Below are 22,767 nucleotides of genomic sequence, written 5' to 3'. Positions count from 1 at the left end.
AGTTGTAGAGCGCAAGATGCTCGGACCCGCAGTAGTCCAAAGGACCAAGGATATGATAGATCTAATCAGAGGACGGCTGGTAGTAGCCCAAGATGGACATGATAAGTATGTTGATTTGACACGAAAGGATAAAGAGTATGAAATAGGGGACCTAGTAATGTTATAGGTATCCCTTGGAAAGGATTGATGAGGCTCGGAAAGAAAGGAAAGCTAAGTCTACAATTTGTTGGACCCTTGGATATATTAAGACGTTTGGGAAGTTAGCATATGAGCTAGCCCTAACCCCGAACATGTAGCAGGTCGTATCGTGTTTCACGTATCAATGTTAAGGAAGTGTAATTCGGATGCCAGTCAAATAGGGGCATATGAGCGCATAGATATGCAACCCGACGTAACCTATATGGAGCAACTAGAAAGGGTTATAGATCGAAAAGGGACAAGTGCTTAGGAGAAGGGTTATCAAACTAGTCAGAGTTTGATGGTAGAACCACAATGTGGGAAAATTGACTAGAGAGTTAGAAGGCACAATGCTAAGAAAGTATCCCCATTTGTTTTCTATCTGATTCCGGGACGGAATCCTTTTAAGGAGGGGAGACTGTAATAACCCCAATTTTTGAGAAATTTTGAAACCCTTATGAATAGTGTTTTTGCTGAACGAGAAAACTTTTCATGCCACGCTATGTAGGGGTTCTGTTATTGATCTTATGGGATATTATTAGTACTCTATGAAGTATATAAGTGTATGTAAAGATCGTCAGAATCCAATTCCGAACACTTTGATTTTTCCCGGAAATCCACAAGATACGGAGAGAATTGAGTATAAGGTAACAGGATAAAAAGGATTGAAATTAAAGGATTATAGGAGAGGATCATAAAAGGAATATAATATATTGAGAAAGGTTAAGGGAACCTAAGTAATAAGATCCCGGGTATGATCCCTCAAACGATAAACGAGAACGAAAGTTAAGCGAACCGTATAACAGATCAGCGGTCATTAGGCAAACGATTAGGAAGTTAATCAAAGGGATTAGTGGGAATGATGTCATCCAACCAATAGAAAGAGGACAAGGAAGGAAGGATGACATCATGTGGATGAGATAAGCATGACATGGGAAGGAGGAGGTGTGGTGGCTTTGTAACCACACAAATCCAAGGGCAAGAAGGTACTTTACTAAATCAAAAACAAAACCAAATCAACCAACCAAAAGATCAAGACAAGGCAAAACACAAAAAATCTTCTTCTTCTTCATAAAGCTCTCGGGTTCTCTTTTTAAAAAATGGAAGTTCAAGCTCCTCCACTTATTATTTAGCAAGGTAATTATCTAAGCTTCCCCATGGATAGTTACATACTTCCTATAAGTTTAAGCTTCTAAATCCAAGCCAATCTTTTTCTATAAATCATCAAAGAAGATGGTGAATAGTGTTTTCAAGAACTAAAATTTGTGTTCTTGAAGTTTTGTTTAGATTAAGCTTGGATAAGGGCTTTAAAGATGATTCCAAGCCATCCCCTTGATTCTCCACTCTCCAAGGAAGGTATAATCTCTTGACCAAGCTTTGTTATTGAAAGTCAAGAGCATAAAATGAGTATTAGAGTTCATGAGAGGCTTGATGATTGTGTATGTAGAGATTAATGGGTTTTGGGTTGTTTTTGAAGTTGTAAATCTTGGTTGTTGATTAATGAACTTAAGTGTAGTTTAAATTCATGATAAAGAATAGTATAAATGGTTAATGTGGATTTGTTGGGATTGTTACGATGTGATAAGGATGGATGTTTGTTGTATGATGGATTTGAGGTTGGATTTGGGGTTGATTTGGAATGGGTTTGAATGGTTTAAAAATATTGGAAATCGCGTAAACATAGCCGTCGTAACGTCCAATTTTCTTTGGACTGTTTTTGTGCATAGCATTAGGACCCGAGAACCCCCTGCTAGATTATGACCACTGCCATGTTTAGATAGCTCATATTACGAGCTTCGTGTTGATATGTAGTTCGTTCGATTCCGATTTACGGTTTAGGAGAAACGACCGTTTCAAGTAACGGCGTTTCACGAACGAAACTTTTTCCCCTCGCCTTACTTTGAAATGTAGGTTAAAGACCAAAAAGGGTTAATTAATGCATGAAACATTTATGGTAAGTGTTTTAGGCAGTTGGTAAGTCACTCGCGAAGGAATCGCTTTAAAACTCGTAAAGGTTAAATTATTAAAAATGGTGGAGCCGAGGGTACCCGAGTGACTTAAGCGAATCAGTGAGCGCAAAACAAGCGTTAGAGTCTAAGTTAGTTAAAGTATAGATTTACAAGTGACTTTGGTTTAATTCCAACTTACTTGTTGTTTATAGGTTACCAGACTCGTCCCGAGTCATTCGTAACCCCCAGTCGCTCATGCAAGTATTTTATCCGTTATACTGTTGTTGTGATGAATACACTTGTATATGCATTATCTTGCGATAGATGCATGTTGGTTATTTAGCAAATTCTTGCGATATATTGTAGCATGTGATATGGTATATATGCATGCCTGTTTCATATTCTTGAAATATATATCTGTTGGTTCAGTTGATAATACCTATGCTAGAGGATACCGGTATCTTGCATATACCCTTAGTATAGGGACCCAAAGGTGAAAATATTTTCTAAAACCGGGAGTCGAGGATCCCGAGTAGAGTTTATATGGATATGGATATATATATATATATATATATATATATTTATATATATATATGGTTATAGTTTTTCCAAACTATTAATCGAATAAGGTTTATTCGATAACTTTAAACTTTATTTTATTATCGAGTATTATTTCGAATATTATTCGAAGGCGTATGACTCCTTTATATTTAATGAATATTATTTTGAATATTCATTCGAGGACTTATGACTCTTTTATATTATTTAATGAATATTATTTTGAATATTCATTCGAGGACTTAAGACTCTTTTATATTATTTAATGAATATTATTTGAATATTCATTCGAGGGTTATGACTCAGTTTATTTTATTATTTCAATATGATTTGAATATTCATCGGAGGACTTATGACTCCTTTATTTTATTTAGTGAATATTATTTATAATATTCATTCGAGGTATTATGACTCAGCTTATTTTATTTATTGAATATTATTTGAATATTCATTTGAGGATCTATGACTCCGATTATTTGCTGAGATATATTCTTTATTTTATTAAAGAATAAGATGTCGATAATCAAACTTATTTTCGATTATTCAAATAAAGATAATACTTTCATATAAGTATATCTTTGGTTGTTTAATACTCGTTTCAAGTATAAATTTTAATACTTCTACTTCAATTATTTTTATAAAGGCTATTCTTTATGGGAATATTATTTAATTAATAATATTCAGATATTTTCTAATATTCTGGGGACTGATTTACTTCATTAAATCAGCCTTACTCCAAACACTCTTTAAAGTGTTTTCGAGTCTTCAAAATGATTTTTAAAAGTCAGAGCGGATCCCAAAACTCATTTTTATATTTAAGATCTTCCTTTTTAAAGGGGATTTAAATACCCGCTCAAAACCTGGGAAATCCGGCTCTGTGGTGTATTTTATATTCGCAACAAGGTTGCAGTTTTGGTAAATGAATTGATTACTTGCCCAACGTTCGGGAAGTAAGCCCCTCTCATTGAGTCGGCATAAGCGACAGGCCGAGGTACGGTCTATTATTGTGTAAGTGGCTCAGTGGGAGTCCATCAAATGCATAGGTGGCTGAGTGGCAGTCCAGCATAGGTCTTAATTATGACCAGGGTGATGACCAGTGGGGAATTTGTCCATCTACTAGTAGAAAAGGTTACTTATTGGTATCTTTGCCTGATCAGCGAGATATCGGGTTTATGCCAAAATTCTTTTCCTTTCCAAAATTCATTGGATGTTTCGAACTCTGTTCATACTTCACATAACAGAGGTTCCAGGAAATGTTTAAAAGGATATATATATGTGGTTATATATATCGGGACTAAATAAAGTATCTCATAACTTTTTCATTCAATAATCTTTCAAAGATTGAATCTATTCAAGTCTTATCTTGTGGTCTCATCAGTGGGATGAACTTTTGAAATTGATTATAACTTGAACGGTTGTAGTTCAAGTAGTATTGGGAATGATATAAATGTAGTGAAGTATTTGGTAACTTCATCTTTAGAACTTATATCTAATTAATAATTGTCTTATGAATGACAAAGATTTTCAGAAAAACGTTGAGACAAGGTTAGATATATGAGATCACCTTGCAACGATATTTTTTTTATATACAGTTATACACTGGGACTTTGTGTATATTATGCATGGAAGCGGACTTCCAATATTTTGAAAAGTATATATGTATATATATATACTGAATATTTTGCGACTTCATCGCATTAAGTGATCAACTTGGTTCATTTCTTTTGACCAAGACTTTCATGAGTATTATGAGTAGACTCATATACTGTAAATAATTATGCATATTATTTTGGTGGGCTTGCTGCTCACCCTTGCTTTCTTCTTTCATCACACAACAACAGTTAGGAAAGATGACCAGACTCCAGCAGACCCAGCGCAAGCGCGTGGAAAGCGTTCCGCGTCTTCCCGTTGATGTCGTAGCTGCTATAGCTGCAGAGGTAGATCTATTGTAGATTAGACCATCTGCTTTTGAGAATCAATTATGTATAATTATAACTTGTGGCAGATAATGGCAATTAACTGTAAATTTATCAAGTAATCGTTTTGGGTTGTAATAACTTTTAAATTGTGGATTCAAAGACTTGCACTTATTTGAATTTCATCTCTGAGACTATAACGGGTTGTGGTGTATGTTAGTGTGGGGTCACAGCATAAGGTTGGTTATTATTAATTAAGTGAAGTGATATTGTGGAAAGAAAGACCGTGACGACCCGGATCCCCGACCCCGGATCTGGGGGTGTTACAGAAATGGTATCAGAGCTAAGCGTTATAAACCTCAGAGATGATGGGACGTTAAGATAATAAGTTAACTAAGATAATAAGAACTCTTGCCAAGTTCATAGTCGGGCTACCTAACGTAGCACTGACAGTTAAAACCCTTATGGGAACCCTTATAAATATCGTGATAGGAGCGTAGTTCGTTATCGTATATGGTAGCAGGACTCCGAACCCTGAGGTTGAGGAGCAACATCGCGATGATACTTTATTACTAATTGGAGATCGGATTGTGGATCCGATAGAGTGTCCTAATGTAAGATCGGATGATGTTGATATTGAGGATGTTGTCCTAGTAGGGATAGTTGTTGAGGAGGACCCCATGCAGGATCCTGACAGGATTGGATAAAGGACCACTGATGAATTGATGACCATGGTTTGGTCGACTACCAGAGGTAGGATTGGCCGGTCACTACCGGAGGTTCGTTCAAGTTTGTAAAGATAGTAGCCCCTTTAGCGCGGCTTACTCGTAAGACTGAGAAGTTCGAATGGACAGGGAAATGTGAGAACAGCTTTCAAGAACTGAAGCAGAGGTTGGTGATGGCCCCTATGCTGGCATTGCCGGATGGAAAAGGAGATTTTGTGAAGTGTAGTGACGCTTCGCACAAGGGCTTAGGGTGCGTGCTTATGCAGCACGGTAAGGTAATCGCGTACATGTCAAGACAATTAAGGTAGTATGAAATTCGATATCCCCGCTCATGAGCTTAGGCTCGTGGCAATAGTTTACCCTAAAGATTGGAGGCACTACTTGTATGGAGAGAAGTGCGAGAATTACCTAAGCCATAAGTGCTCTAGTACATTTTCACGTAGAAAGAGCTCAACATATGCCAGAGGAGGCAGTTAGAGCTAATCAAGAATAATGATTGGGAGATTCTTTATCATTCGGGGAAAGCCAATGTGGTGGCTGATGCCCTTAGTAAAAAGGAGAGACTCAAGAGGTTAATGTCTTTGGGGAAGTTGATAAGAGATTGAGAAAAAAAAAAAAAAAAAAATGGAAATAGATATGAAGGTAACCGGAGCCGGTACCGAAAAGCTGTTTGAGATTGCAATACAGTCCGAATTATCGGAAAAGAGCATATTGTGCCAGAGAAAGGTGATGAATGAAGGCAGAGAGCCAACAAATAAATATGAGATTAATACCGAGAAAGATGATAAGGGAATAATGGGGTATTCCTATAGAATTTGGGTTTCGAAAGTTCAAGAGCGTAAGGATGAGAACTTAGATGAGAGCCATAGTTTGAGGAATAAGATTTAGAGCAAACCCTGAACGTGATAGTCAGGGAGGTCGCCATCAAGATAGAAGGAACCCATGACATAATGGAGAGGAAAATGAGGATTTTAAATTAAAAGATGACCCCAATTATGGGGAGTAGGATGAAACATTTCATACTAAGGAAACAGAAAGTCGAGTAAGGAAAGGAGAACCGAGACGGTACTCCTATACGGCAATTCATGGACCTATCTAGACAGAACTTAGACTATTATCCCCAACCACCACCCTGAGGGGACAATGCGGCAGGAAATTCTTTCATGACCTTTAAATCGTTAAGCTCTCAGAGTTCCAAGGAACAGGTTGACCTAGTCGAGGCAAGAGCCTGGCTAAAGGAAATATAGGAATCATTTGAGATTCTAAATGATTGACGAATCACAAAAGACTGTTTTTATCACTCACCCTCCCAAGAGAGAGACCACCCGCTGGTGAAAGGCCAAGGAAGGCACGGAGCAAGAGATTATAATAAACTGATTAAAGTTCAGCCAATTGTTTTCGGGATCGTAATTCCCAAGGTTATGGAATAGTGTAAAAGCTTTAGAGCCAGAACAAAGGCAGGCGAGTATGATGAATTATGAATCTAAGCTGTAAAAGTTGTTAAGATTCGTTCTGAAGACGCGAATCCAGAATGACGGGATATTTGAAATCAATGCTTATGCTGTGTTGGTTCGTGAAATAATGATAAGAGAAAGGAAAATAAAAAGGAATTGAAGTGGAAAGGAATAAAAAGGCAACAGAGTTTGAGGAATGATAAGGGAGTTGGGTATGAGGAAACCCTAAAGACTCCTATTAATAGAAATAGAAAAGTATATGATCGTCAGGATGAGGGTGATTCACCATGAGTTAAAGTTGACGGTTGAAGGCATAAGAGATGCATATAGTTTATCCCCTGTAAGTTGGGAGGATTCGAGGAAACCTTGAGATAATTCGAAGGATAAATAATGAGACGCGGATAGACTAAGGGGATAAGAAAGTAAGAAATTAAGAAAATTGGATGAAGGAAGTGACCTTCAAGAAGGTGAAGTGTAAGACCGGTGGCATGATACCCAGAAAGGGAGACGCCATATATGAAAGATATCCCAACATTGAGGTGACTGTTGAGATAAACAACAAAAGTAAATAAGGAATTATTAAGAAGAAGTTCACGTTGAACACGACCAATATCTTCCAGAACATCCATGTTATCGTTACCAGATTAGGCAAGAAAAGCGGATAACCGTTGTTATCTTTTGGAGGCCATTTTGATTAACCTCATTTTGTATACAGATGTTATTGTGAAATTAGGCATTTACTATCGAGGTGGGAATGATTGAATAAGATACCCATATCAGGGATATATGACTTTATTTATCCATGGAAGGATGCTTGTACCTTTTTAAAAGGTGGAATTAAGGATAGAACATTGGTAACTTAAAATGAATCCTAGGGGACTGCATAAAGGTTGGCATGTCACCCTTAAAAGGGACAGTATGAGTTTTGACAGTATGATTGGGAAAGGGTTAAGGTAACAACAACCTTTAAGGATCAGTGGAGAAATTCTTCAGAAGTATATAAACAATGGTTCTACTATTAGTAAATGGTATTGTGATATGCCCTGTATCTAGGGAATACAGGAGGAACGATTGAAGGATAACCTTAGAGGTTTTATAAGGAAAAAGGTAATATTCAAAATTCTCAAGAATGGAAATGGGGATAAAGGAAATATGACGTAATTATAATGATGCCAAGTGGGGCACGTGTTAAACCACGAGAAAGTATGGATCAAACCAGTAAAGGTTGAAATTGTTCTAGGCAATTAGGACTTAAGATAAAAGATGTTCTAAGTATAGTTGAGAGTCAGTCGTGACAGTGATTAACCTCTAAAGACTGAGGCAATAACTTATGGAAAAATGATGATTTTTTTTTTACTCATCAGATTTTAAGGAATACATCTTCACATAAGCTGTGATTGAAATGAGGTAGAAAATTTAGTTGAAGGTGGTTAAAAGACATTGATTATAAGGAACTATTACTATCAGGAAAGGCCAAAGAGGTGGCCGACACTTTAACGGTAAAAGGATAATTATAGGCGCTTGTGCCAAAGGAATACAGTGATGATGGTTAAAGCTATGAAGGTTGTATTATGGTTTGGAAGATTGACATTCCTTCTGATGACTGTGCAATACCCAACCGTAATAGTAGTTGGTAAAGGTTTAATTCGTGTAATCGCCATGAACGGGCTATCTATCTTAGAAGGTCCTATCTTGAGATAAGCCAGGACCATGTTTCAAAAAGGACTAGACGAACCTTTGAGTTAAGTCTTCTATTGAAGGCATATGATTAAGAATGGTATTAACCTGCTATCATTGCTTTGAGCGAAACTCTTCTGCAAATTTTATCTGCTTCATGTCATGAAAGTACGTCAGAGTTTGGAGTGTTCTTCATGAATTGTGATTGGTGGTTATGTTAACTCCTTAGGAGAATTAGATACGAGATGTATGGACTCCGTATGGTTAGTTATTAAGATTTCATGGAAAATGAATGACTACAGTGGGTCAGTGGTGGACCATAGTAAGGCAGCAATGATTCTGCGAGTAGTGAGCTGATTACAACCATGAGAGTTGTATTGGAATGGGTGTTGAGATTGAGTACCACTAATCGGGTCGTGGTAGTGTATAAGTTATCATTGATAGACTAATTAAGTAGAGTATCTACCTAGTGAATTATTATTCTTTATTATCAATAGAGAGTCGTATTATTATACGAGGAAGGTTGCGGTGCAAGCATAGAATTCAAGTAACGATGATGTCTAGAATGAGATCCCAGATTCGATTTTCGATGTCGAGGGAGTTTCAAAGGTAATTGTGTATAAGCTCGAGGAAGGGCATGGGTCCATAGAATGATGGACGGGTTAGCGAAAATATTTAGGCACGTGAAATGCGATGCTATAATACTTGATGTTGATATAAATACATATATGTTTTGTTCTTCTATGACAAACCTCTATAGTTCAGAGGTAGATTCCAAGCCAGATATTTTATGGCAATAATTTTTTTTTTATGAATATACAATTCTCTTCAATTCGTTCTTTTCTCTTCTTTTCATTTCATGTAAGCTGAGAAGAACAACCCTTCCAGAAGGGGAGGTATTGTCGAATGACTATCTATCTGTGTGATAGAAGCCGAGTAGGATACCAACTATTGTTTAATTGCTTGTCAAGTACTAAAGGCTGGCCACCTTCTGTACTAACTATGCGATATAACAAGTGTTCATGATCATAGTGATCTCTCAACAAATTCCTTTACTTCTATTTGATTGATCAAATTCCGGAAAATAGAAACAACTGAAAAAGGAGTAATAAAGTGGTGGTAGTATGCGGAATGGGAACACATTCGTGATACTAAGGTTGACGTGGTTATTAAAAGGTTATAGAACGCTAACGAGCAAAAGTATAACCAGTATAATATTAGGAACGGAAGGTAGTAGCGATTACGAACTGGAAAAGAATGGGTATTGAGAAGCAGAAGCTCTAATGATAAAAGCTATAATGAGAGTCTGTGCAATAGACTTGAAAGAATTTGGAATGATCACTTAATTCGGATTGAGTTATCTTACGACAATAGATCATATGTCATTATCGAGATGTCGCCTTATGAGATCCTTGAGGGAAGATAATGTCGATCTCCCTTATGTTAGGATGAAGTTGTAGAGCGCAAGATGCTCGGACCCGCAGTAGTCCAAAGGACCAAGGATATGATAGATCTAATCAGAGGACGGCTGATAGTAGCCCAAGATGGACATGATAAGTATGTTGATTTGACACGAAAGGATAAAGAGTATGAAATAGGGGACCTAGTAATGTTATAGGTATCCCTTGGAAAGGATTGATGAGGCTCGGAAAGAAAGGAAAGCTAAGTCTACAATTTGTTGGACCCTTGGATATATTAAGACGTTTGGGAAGTTAGCATATGAGCTAGCCCTAACCCCGAACATGTAGCAGGTCGTATCGTGTTTCACGTATCAATGTTAAGGAAGTGTAATTCGGATGCCAGTCAAATAGGGGCATATGAGCGCATAGATATGCAACCCGACGTAACCTATATGGAGCAACTAGAAAGGGTTATAGATCGAAAAGGGACAAGTGCTTAGGAGAAGGGTTATCAAACTAGTCAGAGTTTGATGGTAGAACCACAATGTGGGAAAATTGACTAGAGAGTTAGAAGGCACAATGCTAAGAAAGTATCCCCATTTGTTTTCTATCTGATTCCGGGACGGAATCCTTTTAAGGAGGGGAGACTGTAATAACCCCAATTTTTGAGAAATTTTGAAACCCTTATGAATAGTGTTTTTGCTGAACGAGAAAACTTTTCATGCCACGCTATGTAGGGGTTCTGTTATTGATCTTATGGGATATTATTAGTACTCTATGAAGTATATAAGTGTATGTAAAGATCGTCAGAATCCAATTCCGAACACTTTGATTTTTCCCGGAAATCCACAAGATACGGAGAGAATTGAGTATAAGGTAACAGGATAAAAAGGATTGAAATTAAAGGATTATAGGAGAGGATCATAAAAGGAATATAATATATTGAGAAAGGTTAAGGGAACCTAAGTAATAAGATCCCGGGTATGATCCCTCAAACGATAAACGAGAACGAAAGTTAAGCGAACCGTATAACAGATCAGCGGTCATTAGGCAAACGATTAGGAAGTTAATCAAAGGGATTAGTGGGAATGATGTCATCCAACCAATAGAAAGAGGACAAGGAAGGAAGGATGACATCATGTGGATGAGATAAGCATGACATGGGAAGGAGGAGGTGTGGTGGCTTTGTAACCACACAAATCCAAGGGCAAGAAGGTACTTTACTAAATCAAAAACAAAACCAAATCAACCAACCAAAAGATCAAGACAAGGCAAAACACAAAAATTCTTCTTCTTCTTCATAAAGCTCTCGGGTTCTCTTTTTAAAAAATGGAAGTTCAAGCTCCTCCACTTATTATTTAGCAAGGTAATTATCTAAGCTTCCCCATGGATAGTTACATACTTCCTATAAGTTTAAGCTTCTAAATCCAAGCCAATCTTTTTCTATAAATCATCAAAGAAGATGGTGAATAGTGTTTTCAAGAACTAAAATTTGTGTTCTTGAAGTTTTGTTTAGATTAAGCTTGGATAAGGGCTTTAAAGATGATTCCAAGCCATCCCCTTGATTCTCCACTCTCCAAGGAAGGTATAATCTCTTGACCAAGCTTTGTTATTGAAAGTCAAGAGCATAAAATGAGTATTAGAGTTCATGAGAGGCTTGATGATTGTGTATGTAGAGATTAATGGGTTTTGGGTTGTTTTTGAAGTTGTAAATCTTGGTTGTTGATTAATGAACTTAAGTGTAGTTTAAATTCATGATAAAGAATAGTATAAATGGTTAATGTGGATTTGTTGGGATTGTTACGATGTGATAAGGATGGATGTTTGTTGTATGATGGATTTGAGGTTGGATTTGGGGTTGATTTGGAATGGGTTTGAATGGTTTAAAAATATTGGAAATCGCGTAAACATAGCCGTCGTAACGTCCGATTTTCTTTGGACTGTTTTTGTGCATAGCATTAGGACCCGAGAACCCCCTGCTAGATTATGACCACTGCCATGTTTAGATAGCTCATATTACGAGCTTCGTGTTGATATGTAGTTCGTTCGATTCCGATTTACGGTTTAGGAGAAACGACCGTTTCAAGTAACGGCGTTTCACGAACGAAACTTTTTCCCCTCGCCTTACTTTGAAATGTAGGTTAAAGACCAAAAAGGGTTAATTAATGCATGAAACATTTATGGTAAGTGTTTTAGGCAGTTGGTAAGTCACTCGCGAAGGAATCGCTTTAAAACTCGTAAAGGTTAAATTATTAAAAATGGTGGAGCCGAGGGTACCCGAGTGACTTAAGCGAATCAGTGAGCGCAAAACAAGCGTTAGAGTCTAAGTTAGTTAAAGTATAGATTTACAAGTGACTTTGGTTTAATTCCAACTTACTTGTTGTTTATAGGTTACCAGACTCGTCCCGAGCCATTCGTAACCCCCAGTCGCTCATGCAAGTATTTTATCCGTTATACTGTTGTTGTGATGAATACACTTGTATATGCATTATCTTGCGATAGATGCATGTTGGTTATTTAGCAAATTCTTGCGATATATTGTAGCATGTGATATGGTATATATGCATGCCTGTTTCATATTCTTGAAATATATATCTGTTGGTTCAGTTGATAATACCTATGCTAGAGGATAGCGGTATCTTGCATATACCCTTAGTATAGGGACCCAAAGGTGAAAATATTTTCTAAAACCGGGAGTCGAGGATCCCGAGTAGAGTTTATATGGATATGGATATATATATATATATATATATATATATTTATATATATATATGGTTATAGTTTTTCCAAACTATTAATCGAATAAGGTTTATTCGATAACTTTAAACTTTATTTTATTATCGAGTATTATTTCAAATATTATTCGAAGGCGTATGACTCCTTTATATTTAATGAATATTATTTTGAATATTCATTCGAGGACTTATGACTCTTTTATATTATTTAATGAATATTATTTTGAATATTCATTCGAGGACTTAAGACTCTTTTATATTATTTAATGAATATTATTTGAATATTCATTCGAGGGTTATGACTCAGTTTATTTTATTATTTCAATATGATTTGAATATTCATCGGAGGACTTATGACTCCTTTATTTTATTTAGTGAATATTATTTATAATATTCATTCGAGGTATTATGACTCAGCTTATTTTATTTATTGAATATTATTTGAATATTCATTTGAGGATCTATGACTCCGATTATTTGCTGAGATATATTCTTTATTTTATTAAAGAATAAGATGTCGATAATCAAACTTATTTTCGATTATTCAAATAAAGATAATACTTTCATATAAGTATATCTTTGGTTGTTTAATACTCGTTTCAAGTATAAATTTTAATACTTCTACTTCAATTATTTTTATAAAGGCTATTCTTTATGGGAATATTATTTAATTAATAATATTCAGATATTTTCTAATATTCTGGGGACTGATTTACTTCATTAAATCAGCCTTACTCCAAACACTCTTTAAAGTGTTTTCGAGTCTTCAAAATGATTTTTAAAAGTCAGAGCGGATCCCAAAACTCATTTTTATATTTAAGATCTTCCTTTTTAAAGGGGATTTAAATACCCGCTCAAAACCTGGGAAATCCGGCTCTGTGGTGTATTTTATATTCGCAACAAGGTTGCAGTTTTGGTAAATGAATTGATTACTTGCCCAACGTTCGGGAAGTAAGCCCCTCTCATTGAGTCGGCATAAGCGACAGGCCGAGGTACGGTCTATTATTGTGTAAGTGGCTCAGTGGGAGTCCATCAAATGCATAGGTGGCTGAGTGGCAGTCCAGCATAGGTCTTAATTATGACCAGGGTGATGACCAGTGGGGAATTCGTCCATCTACTAGTAGAAAAGGTTACTTATTGGTATCTTTTCCTGATCAGCGAGATATCGGGTTTATGCCAAAATTCTTTTCCTTTCCAAAATTCATTGGATGTTTCGAACTCTGTTCATACTTCACATAACAGAGGTTCCAGGAAATGTTTAAAGGGATATATATATGTGGTTATATATATCGGGACTAAATAAAGTATCTCATAACTTTTTCATTCAATAATCTTTCAAAGATTGAATCTATTCAAGTCTTATCTTGTGGTCTCATCAGTGGGATGAACTTTTGAAATTGATTATAACTTGAACGGTTGTAGTTCAAGTAGTATTGGGAATGATATAAATGTAGTGAAGTATTTGGTAACTTCATCTTTAGAACTTATATCTAATTAATAATTGTCTTATGAATGACAAAGATTTTCAGAAAAACGTTGAGACAAGGTTAGATATATGAGATCACCTTGCAACGATATTTTTTTTATATACAGTTATACACTGGGACTTTGTGTATATTATGCATGGAAGCGGACTTCCAATATTTTGAAAAGTATATATGTATATATATATACTGAATATTTTGCGACTTCATCGCATTAAGTGATCAACTTGGTTCATTTCTTTTGACCAAGACTTTCATGAGTATTATGAGTAGACTCATATACTGTAAATAATTATGCATATTATTTTGGTGGGCTTGCTGCTCACCCTTGCTTTCTTCTTTCATCACACAACAACAGTTAGGAAAGATGACCAGACTCCAGCAGACCCAGCGCAAGCGCGTGGAAAGCGTTCCGCGTCTTCCCGTTGATGTCGTAGCTGCTATAGCTGCAGAGGTAGATCTATTGTAGATTAGACCATCTGCTTTTGAGAATCAATTATGTATAATTATAACTTGTGGCAGATAATGGCAATTAACTGTAAATTTATCAAGTAATCGTTTTGGGTTGTAATAACTTTTAAATTGTGGATTCAAAGACTTGCACTTATTTGAATTTCATCTCTGAGACTATAACGGGTTGTGGTGTATGTTAGTGTGGGGTCACAGCATAAGGTTGGTTATTATTAATTAAGTGAAGTGATATTGTGGAAAGAAAGACCGTGACGACCCGGATCCCCGACCCCGGATCTGGGGGTGTTACATGTAGTAAAGCTCTCTAAAAAATGGATGGTAATTGCTCTGGCCTCATCTCCATGGAAGGAGATTATGTCTATCTTATTGATCTGGAAATTACGTTAACAGAGCAGTGGACCATAATGGTACGAGTGGCAAGGAAATGGCCTAATAATAATGTCCTTGGCGAGCTCAGAGGATTTCATTTAATTCTCATTGATGAATGTGTGAGTTATTGTCATATATTTAACTTATTGTTTTTATTTTTATGCAAGTAATTTAATTCAAATTATGTCTTAGCATAAGCGTATGCATGCTTGGGTTGGTTGTGAACAAGTTCCAGATGCAGCCGACATGTTTGAACAAGGGAAAAACTATATGCTACGAAACTTCATCGTAGAGCCCTTCTCTGGAAAATATCGATGTTTCAAAGGACAGAAGCACATTGTTGTTACCAGTGGTACATCTGTTACACCTCTTCCTGATGCTTGGGGTCTGATTCCTCATGATGTGTGTTACTTCACCAATCTTCAAGATATTGAAACCATTGAGCCTAAAGATAGTTATTTAATAGGTAAGGTTTTTATTTTAGTCTGTTTAAATTTTATACTTCATTCTGTTTAGTCACCTCAATCTAATATATAATTATGTAGATGTTGCTGGAATCGTGGAAAATGTTAGGGTCATTCAAAATGTTACTAATAAAAGAGGCGAGCAGCAGGCGTATATTGACTTTACCATTTCTGACTTCAGGTTAATATAATTTTCATAGAATATGGTTTATGCTTCCTTCAAAATATTAATGTTTAGTGGAGAGTTTATAATGATTATGCCTAAGCAGCTATGAGGTTAGAGTACGCCTTTGGGATGAATTGGTGCATTCCTTTGAGATTTTATACTACGATTGTACGGAGTATCCTGTTATCATTATCATTCACTCAGCCAGAATGCTTCGCAATGACTATAATGGTGTATGTAGCTTAACCAGCATGCTTGCTACCTCATTTGACTTCAATTCCAATTGTGCAAAAGTGGACAACTTGCGTAAAAGGTATATCTTGTGAAGTTATTTATTGTTTGTCACAAATATTTGTGATTTTTTGCTAATTCGCTTCTTTTCTTTTGTAGATTTTGGGAAGTTAATGGGATGGAACAACAGCCTTCAAGTTATGGGAATGATTTTTAAAAACGTAGTGGTTTTGCTCTATTACTTTGGTTTTGGTCATAATGTTTGTGATGTGTATTATCATGTTTCCTGTATAATTATGTTTGGTGTTGTTAATGCCCCAACGTGTTGTAAAATCAGTCTCGCTCTGTAAGGATGTGAAAGTGATGCTCAAGACTGCAAACATGTCATATTATGTCTCCCAACGCTCCCGTTAGTAGTATGGTTGGTTAGTAGTGTGCTGGGTTACTACTTGGTTCCATTGTAACTTTGGCTGTCTTACTGCAGTGTTTAAATATAAATTTATTAATTTATGCATGAACCTCCTATGTAGTTAGAGCAACAAGTTTCATTTTTAGAATTATATATTATTGATTCAGATAAGTATTAGCAATCATATCGTACATAATATAATATATAACATAAAAATTATTTTCTTATATCAACATATTTTAATTATATTAATTAGTAATCAGAGTCTTAAAAATATTTATTAATATTAAAAACAAAATAACCTGATTTTTTTTAAGTTCATTAGTATTATAATATTAATCCGATGTATTTTTGTGCTAAAATTTTATTTACATTTTAACATGTTGAACCAAAATCTTTTAACATGAAAATATCAATTTTAAATATTATAATTTATAATTTAAATTATATTACTACTCATTTTGTGTTTTAAAGAATCATTTATCGTTGTACGTTTGTTAACGTTTGAAATATTGAAATTCAAAATTCAATTTTTGAACAATTTAGAAATGATAAAGACATAAACAATATATAATACTTTAATTTCAATATTATCGCAATATAAAATAGTTTAAAGTAGCTAAAAGAAATTGAGAAGAAAAATAGATAACATATTTTTAAAGTGACATAAAAGATGAAGACAAAAATGAGGGTAATTTAGGTAAAATTTCAAGTAGAATGTGCAACTATAACTCTAAGATGTGCAGATATCACCATCCAAAAGAAATTGAGAATAAAAGAGATATAACATATATTTAAAATGACAGGAAAGATCAAGACAAATAGAAGGGTAGTTTAGGTAAAATTCAAGGCAGGGTGTGCAACTACAACTCTAAAGTCTGCAAATATCATTACTCTACATATTACATAAAATTTATTTTCTTATATTAAGAACACCAACTTATTTTAATTATATTAATTATTAATCACTCTTAAAAATATTTATTAATATTAAAAACAAAATAAGCTGATTTTTTTAAAGATCATTAGTATTATAATATTAATCCAATTAATAAGAATGGAATGGACCTATATATATTTTTGTTCTAAAATTTTATTTACATTTTAACATGTTGAACCAAAATCTTATAACATGAAAACATCAATTTTAAATATTATAATTCTAAAATTTAAATTATATTACCACTTATTAAGTGTTATAAAGAATCATTTATCGTTGTAAATTTGTTAATGATTAAAATATTAAAATTCAAAACTCAATTTTTGAAGAATTTAGAAATAAAAAATACACAAATAATATAATAATACTTTAATTTCAATATTATCGGTATATAAATTAGTTTGAAGTAGGAAAAATAAATTGAGAATAAGAGAAAAGACATATATTTAAAATAATATGAAAGATGAAGACAAATTTTAAAATAGTGCGTGTAACTATAATTCTAAGATGTGCAAATAATACCCTCCATTTTTTTTCTTGCACTATATATACTAATAATTGAAGGAATATGTTAAAACCCCCAAATTTTCTTTGTATCAGGCAATCTTTTATTTTATTGTTTATATGCTCATGAACTGCCTCAATGTAATTGCAACCATGTCATTAACTTTAACAAAAGAGTCGTATACATGGTAAGGGTTAAGCCCGGTTTTCTAAATTGTTCAGTACCACTTACATGCCGTTGTTATTATCAAGCTGCACGTGTCCTATATAAAAATTTACTGTAATAAGTAATTGTGTCAGTAATACTTTCTCTTGCTAAAAGAATAATTATTCAGTGAAGAGGAGTGGATCATTTACACCCACAAAAGTATAGCAAGGACTGGGAGCAACAACTGCAAGCAAGAGGCGGTCTTCAGTTAAGACCTTTACTTCCTTATTAAAGTTTCAACCACTTTATCTCATTCATTTACAGGTTTGCAGATCTACAAATATGGAACTTAACAAGTACGACTCATTAATGAAGTTGGAAATGTCTTCTTATGACTGGTGTTAGTCGAGTAAGAGCACAGGCGGTGTAGAAAGGAATGAACCGCCAAACGCAGGAATTTTGGGGAATGAATATGCTACTAATTGATGATTCAGTACGTTTTTACTAACCTTAATCCATCAATCTAATATTACGCATTTACTATATGCCACAATATTAAAATAATCTTAATATATTATCCTTAATAATCAAATTATTTTAGAACAACCGTATCCATGCATATACGAACGCAAAAGTTTGTGAAAACATAACAGAGGGTTTTGAGGAAGGAAATGTTTACATCTTGGAGAACTTTAAAGTGAAGGACTTCCTAGGTGATGAAAATTATAGACCTGTGAGAAACAACAAACACATATATTTCTCAAAGGATACAAAATGGACAAGAGACAACAGTGAGAACCCACTGAAAATTGATAAGTACGCTTTTGATTTGGTTCATATGAAAGACATAGCTAAGATGGCTAACGACAATCGTTTTTTAGTAGGTTAGTAGAAAAATTCAATATTTCAATTTTCACACTTTTACAAAAACGCTTTGCTTTCTTGTGCTATAACCAATTATCTACTTTCCCGTTTAACATTGTAGACATGGTGGGCATCATAAAAAATAGAAGCTCCATTGTTCAGAGTAGTAAGAATGATCAGAACCAGTACCGTCTAAAGTTTGAAATTATTGATGGCGGGTTAGTACATTCTTTTGCTAGATACCCTATACAATTTCATATAATCCATGTTCTGAACAAAACAGTAATAAATTATATGAATTAGGCAAACACCAAAGGTGACACTGTTTGATAAATTTGCTTTGGAAGTTGATCAGCGCTTTTCAAAGGTGACTGGAAGAGATGTCATAGTAATTATTTCATGTGCTAGGGTCACACGATATGATGGTTAGTAAATTAGGTATATATGTTTATGGTTTCGGTTGTTATTTGGCAAAAAATAATTTTGCTCTTCCACAATGGGCAAGTGAACCGCAACTCACAAATTACCCTGCTACAAGGATCTACATTGAACCTGATCACTACTGTGTTGACATGCTGAGGAAGAAGTGATGACCTTAATACTCTTTCTTAAAAAAAATAAGGTTAATTTGTATTTGCTTAACTACTCGCTACTAAATATAGGGTACAAGAATCTCTGCATCTTTCAGATGGGGATGATGAAATGGAAACTCCTGTGATGACTGTGATGCAGATAAAATCCTTACAATTGAAGGATATTGAGGTATCCCATCACAGTACCAGCTTACATATATTAATAATTTAATTATACCTCAGAACTCTGTTCTGCTACCAGGAACAAGTGAACTGTGAGATTGTGGTTACAAAGGTGGTGGATAGGAATAAATGGTACACAATTTTTTGTTCGAATTGCACAACTAAAATATCAATCATTGCTGGAATCATTAAATGCCCTGACTGCAAACGGTTGATTCCTTACCCCAGGCGAAGGTGCAATGCCTCTTTATACCTATAGTAATTTCATCGATAGCAAAATTTAGTGTTGATTTAGATATTAAACTTTATTTTTAAAAAATGTCCAGCTTCAATATCAAAACAGAGTGCTCAGATGGGAGTGGTTCAATTGAAGTTATGTTTAGCGATGAGGACGTATGTAGAATTATAGGCAAGAAAGTTGATGATATTTACTGCCCACAAGCTGAGGTAAATTTTCTGCATTACGTGGTACTGATCTTACTCATTTGATTAAACATAGTTTTGGAATTTTTTTAATAGGCGAAAGGAGAACAATTTTTTCCAGATATACTGAATCAGTTGGTCAGGCAGAAATATGTAATCACCTTATCTATCACTAAACATAACATTGAGAACTCTTCAACTGTCTATGATGCAACTAATGTGGGTGAATGCATTGAATCAATTGGTAATACGACTCCTTCTCACCAAGATAGCATCATGGAACCTATGTCAATTTCAAAGGTAAATATCCTAACTTTCGTGGATATTGAACTACAACCGTATAACATTTTAATAGCTGATGTATCCAAATTTAGGGGTCAGGTAATATGTTACAGGAAATGGGCTCACCGCAAACAGGAAAATCAACCAGCACGAAAGTGAGAGCAAGAAAGAAAATTGAACCACTGCCCTTTGATCTTCCAGTTAAACAAGGAAAACATCAATTCGTAAGATCATTAATCTACTGTCTTATTTAAATATTGAAATATTTTTTACTTTACTATACAAACAATCTTAATTCTAGAATATATTGCACAGAAGAAGAAGGCAAAGTGAAGATAACTGGGAGAAGGACTTTTGTATTAATGCAATTGTGAAATATTATTTGTACCAAAATTGTAAGAACGCTATAATATTTTTGCTTGATCGTACTATGTTCACTTATTTCATTACCATGCTCAGAAACCCTCATTTCGTTTCTGCTTTGTCAGTAGCTAACTATGTATAAATAACTCGAAATATGAACTTTAATTTGTACCAAGATATAGTAAGCCAGATCACCGCAATAACCATTATCCCAAAAAAAAATTAGAACACATGACAAGATACATGAAAATTCAATCTATGAGGGACACATTTAATTTTCTCAGCAACCTAAAAAACTATTAAACCGCTGTTTAATGTCTAATCAATATTTTATTAATTTTTTTAATCTCTTTTATGGTTCTAATATGTCCCCTTACCATAAATTCATACGCTTACATATCCACCTAACATACACTTCCATTACACCCAAACTCTAATGTCATCATCCTCATCCAAAAATATAAGCATGAACCAAGAGCAAGTTTTTGGACCTAAGCTCCCTCAGGAAGGATAGATTTGACGGCAAAATCAAAGTAAAGGTGTTGCGTTTTTGGAGAGTTGTCAAAAGAAGTGGGGAAATATTCAAAGGTTTCAACCTGCTGCTACTAGATCAAAAGGTATGTAATACCATCTAAATTTCTCTTACATTAGGCTCCAAATAATTTTCTTGCCAAATCTTAACAGAGTAACAGGATTCACGCCTTTGTGCCGGTAGTAGCTGCAGATACTTTGGAATCTAAATTTACTGTGGGAACTGTGTTAGTAATCAGAAATTTCATAGTTTAAAGTTATAAACCAGATGACAAGTTTAGATGCGTTAGAAAAGAAGTGCAACTAATATTTTCAAACGAAACACATATTGACAAAGTGGAAGATGACGGGAGAACTATTACAGCAAATGCGTTTGATTTCGTGGACCACATCGAGTTAATGGAAATGACAAAACAGACTACTTACTTGGCAGGTTCATACAAATTCTCCTGTCCTGCATATGTTGTTATATGCCTTTCATATTTTACTTACATCGGGTGCATCTTATATAGATGTAGTTGGGATTATAAAATTCAGGGAAACCATATCTGATTTGGTAAACAGACTCGGTAATGCTCAAAAACAGTCAAAGTTTACCATCACAGATGGCAGGTACCTTTCAAATATTTATCCAGCTCATGTCCTTAAACTACACAACGCTATTTCTAATATTTAACATGTTGTTGAAGGTCCAATATCAAGGTTACTTTTTGGGACAATTTTGCTCTGAAGTTTGAGAAACTCTTCCTCCAGGCTGTAGATGAACCTGTCATAATCATTTTAGGAAGTTGTCATGTTGGATTGTGGAAAGGTAATCCAACATAATTATGTAGATTGATATGATATTACATTATCTGTTGAAGTGCATGTTAATATATAATGAGTTTGTCTTATTTTTTACCACATATGAGGTTGATTTGACTAGCGTTGCTGCCATAGAGTGTTTTGTCAACTATAACCACTTCAGTGTAACACATCTAAGGAAAATGTATATTGTTATTCAATATATTTACCACGCTTTTGTTTCCAAATTACAAAACTTATGTGAATTGTAATCTTGATGTCTAGGTTAACATCTCCTGAATTTGTTGCACAAATTTATGTTACTAGTAAACGTACAAAATCTAAACTGCTCAAGGTGTCTGATATAACAGCTCTCGGGAAAGACTATATTGAGGTTAACACCTGATTCATTAGATTTTTCTTCTTCTTTTTCCCCCCTTAATGACATTTTTTATATCTTTAGAGGGAGGTTCTTGCTCATGTGTGAATACAGTATGTGGAGGAAAAAGAAAAGTGGTTCTCCCTGGTTTGTACAAGCTGTGACAAAGAAGTACAGCCGGATGATGAAGAATGGTTTTGCAATAAATGTATCTGCAACAAGCCGTACCCCGAAAAAAAGTAAAATTTTCAATCACTTTCCTGTTTAGTTTTTTAATCCCTTCAAATTAAAACATATGGTGTTCTTCACAGGTTTGAAATATCAGTGATCACCACAGACGAAACTGGTGGAATTCAAGTTGTTTTAGGAGATCAACAAGTACGTGCAATACTGCAGAAAAGGGTAGCAGACGTCATCAAAGAGGTAAACCTAAAGCACACAGTTCAATAGAATGATATACACATACTACTCATATGCTCTTAAATCCTAAATTTAATCTGCTTGGATTGCATGATTTCAGGCCGATGGTGATGAACGTTTTCCTCAGGACTTGAAACAATTGGAAAAGAAGAAGTATACCTTGAAACTAACTATCAAAGAAGTGAATGTC

The 22,767-nt window shown here is 34.8% G+C and overlaps 1 protein-coding gene across 1 annotated transcript; it reads left to right on the top strand.

Annotated features, from left to right (window-relative positions):
- The first annotated feature begins 14,857 nt into the window (after positions 1–14,857).
- On the top strand, positions 14,858–15,993 carry LOC141690454 (uncharacterized). The gene is made up of 5 exons (XM_074495251.1): positions 14,858–15,034; positions 15,108–15,381; positions 15,461–15,560; positions 15,649–15,858; positions 15,936–15,993. Exons 1-5 carry the CDS (start codon positions 14,858–14,860, stop codon positions 15,991–15,993), a joined length of 819 nt encoding a protein of 272 aa, XP_074351352.1.
- Positions 15,994–22,767: the final 6,774 nt, after the last annotated feature.

The sequence above is a fragment of the Apium graveolens genome, chromosome 10 (genome assembly GCF_009905375.1).
Source record: "Apium graveolens cultivar Ventura chromosome 10, ASM990537v1, whole genome shotgun sequence".
NCBI lineage: Eukaryota > Viridiplantae > Streptophyta > Magnoliopsida > Apiales > Apiaceae > Apium > Apium graveolens.
The sequence above is the reverse complement of the archived record's forward strand: the minus strand, read 5'-3'. Positions and strand labels throughout refer to the sequence as shown.

Coding starts and splice junctions, on each gene's coding strand:
- LOC141690454 (XM_074495251.1), top strand. CDS start 14,858: ATGGATGGTAATTGCTCTGGCCTCATCTCCATGGAAGGAGATTATGTC. Junction 15,382..15,460: donor TAAAGATAGTTATTTAATAG/GTAAGGTTTTTA, acceptor ATAATTATGTAG/ATGTTGCTGGAATCGTGGAA. Junction 15,859..15,935: donor GTGGACAACTTGCGTAAAAG/GTATATCTTGTG, acceptor TTTCTTTTGTAG/ATTTTGGGAAGTTAATGGGA.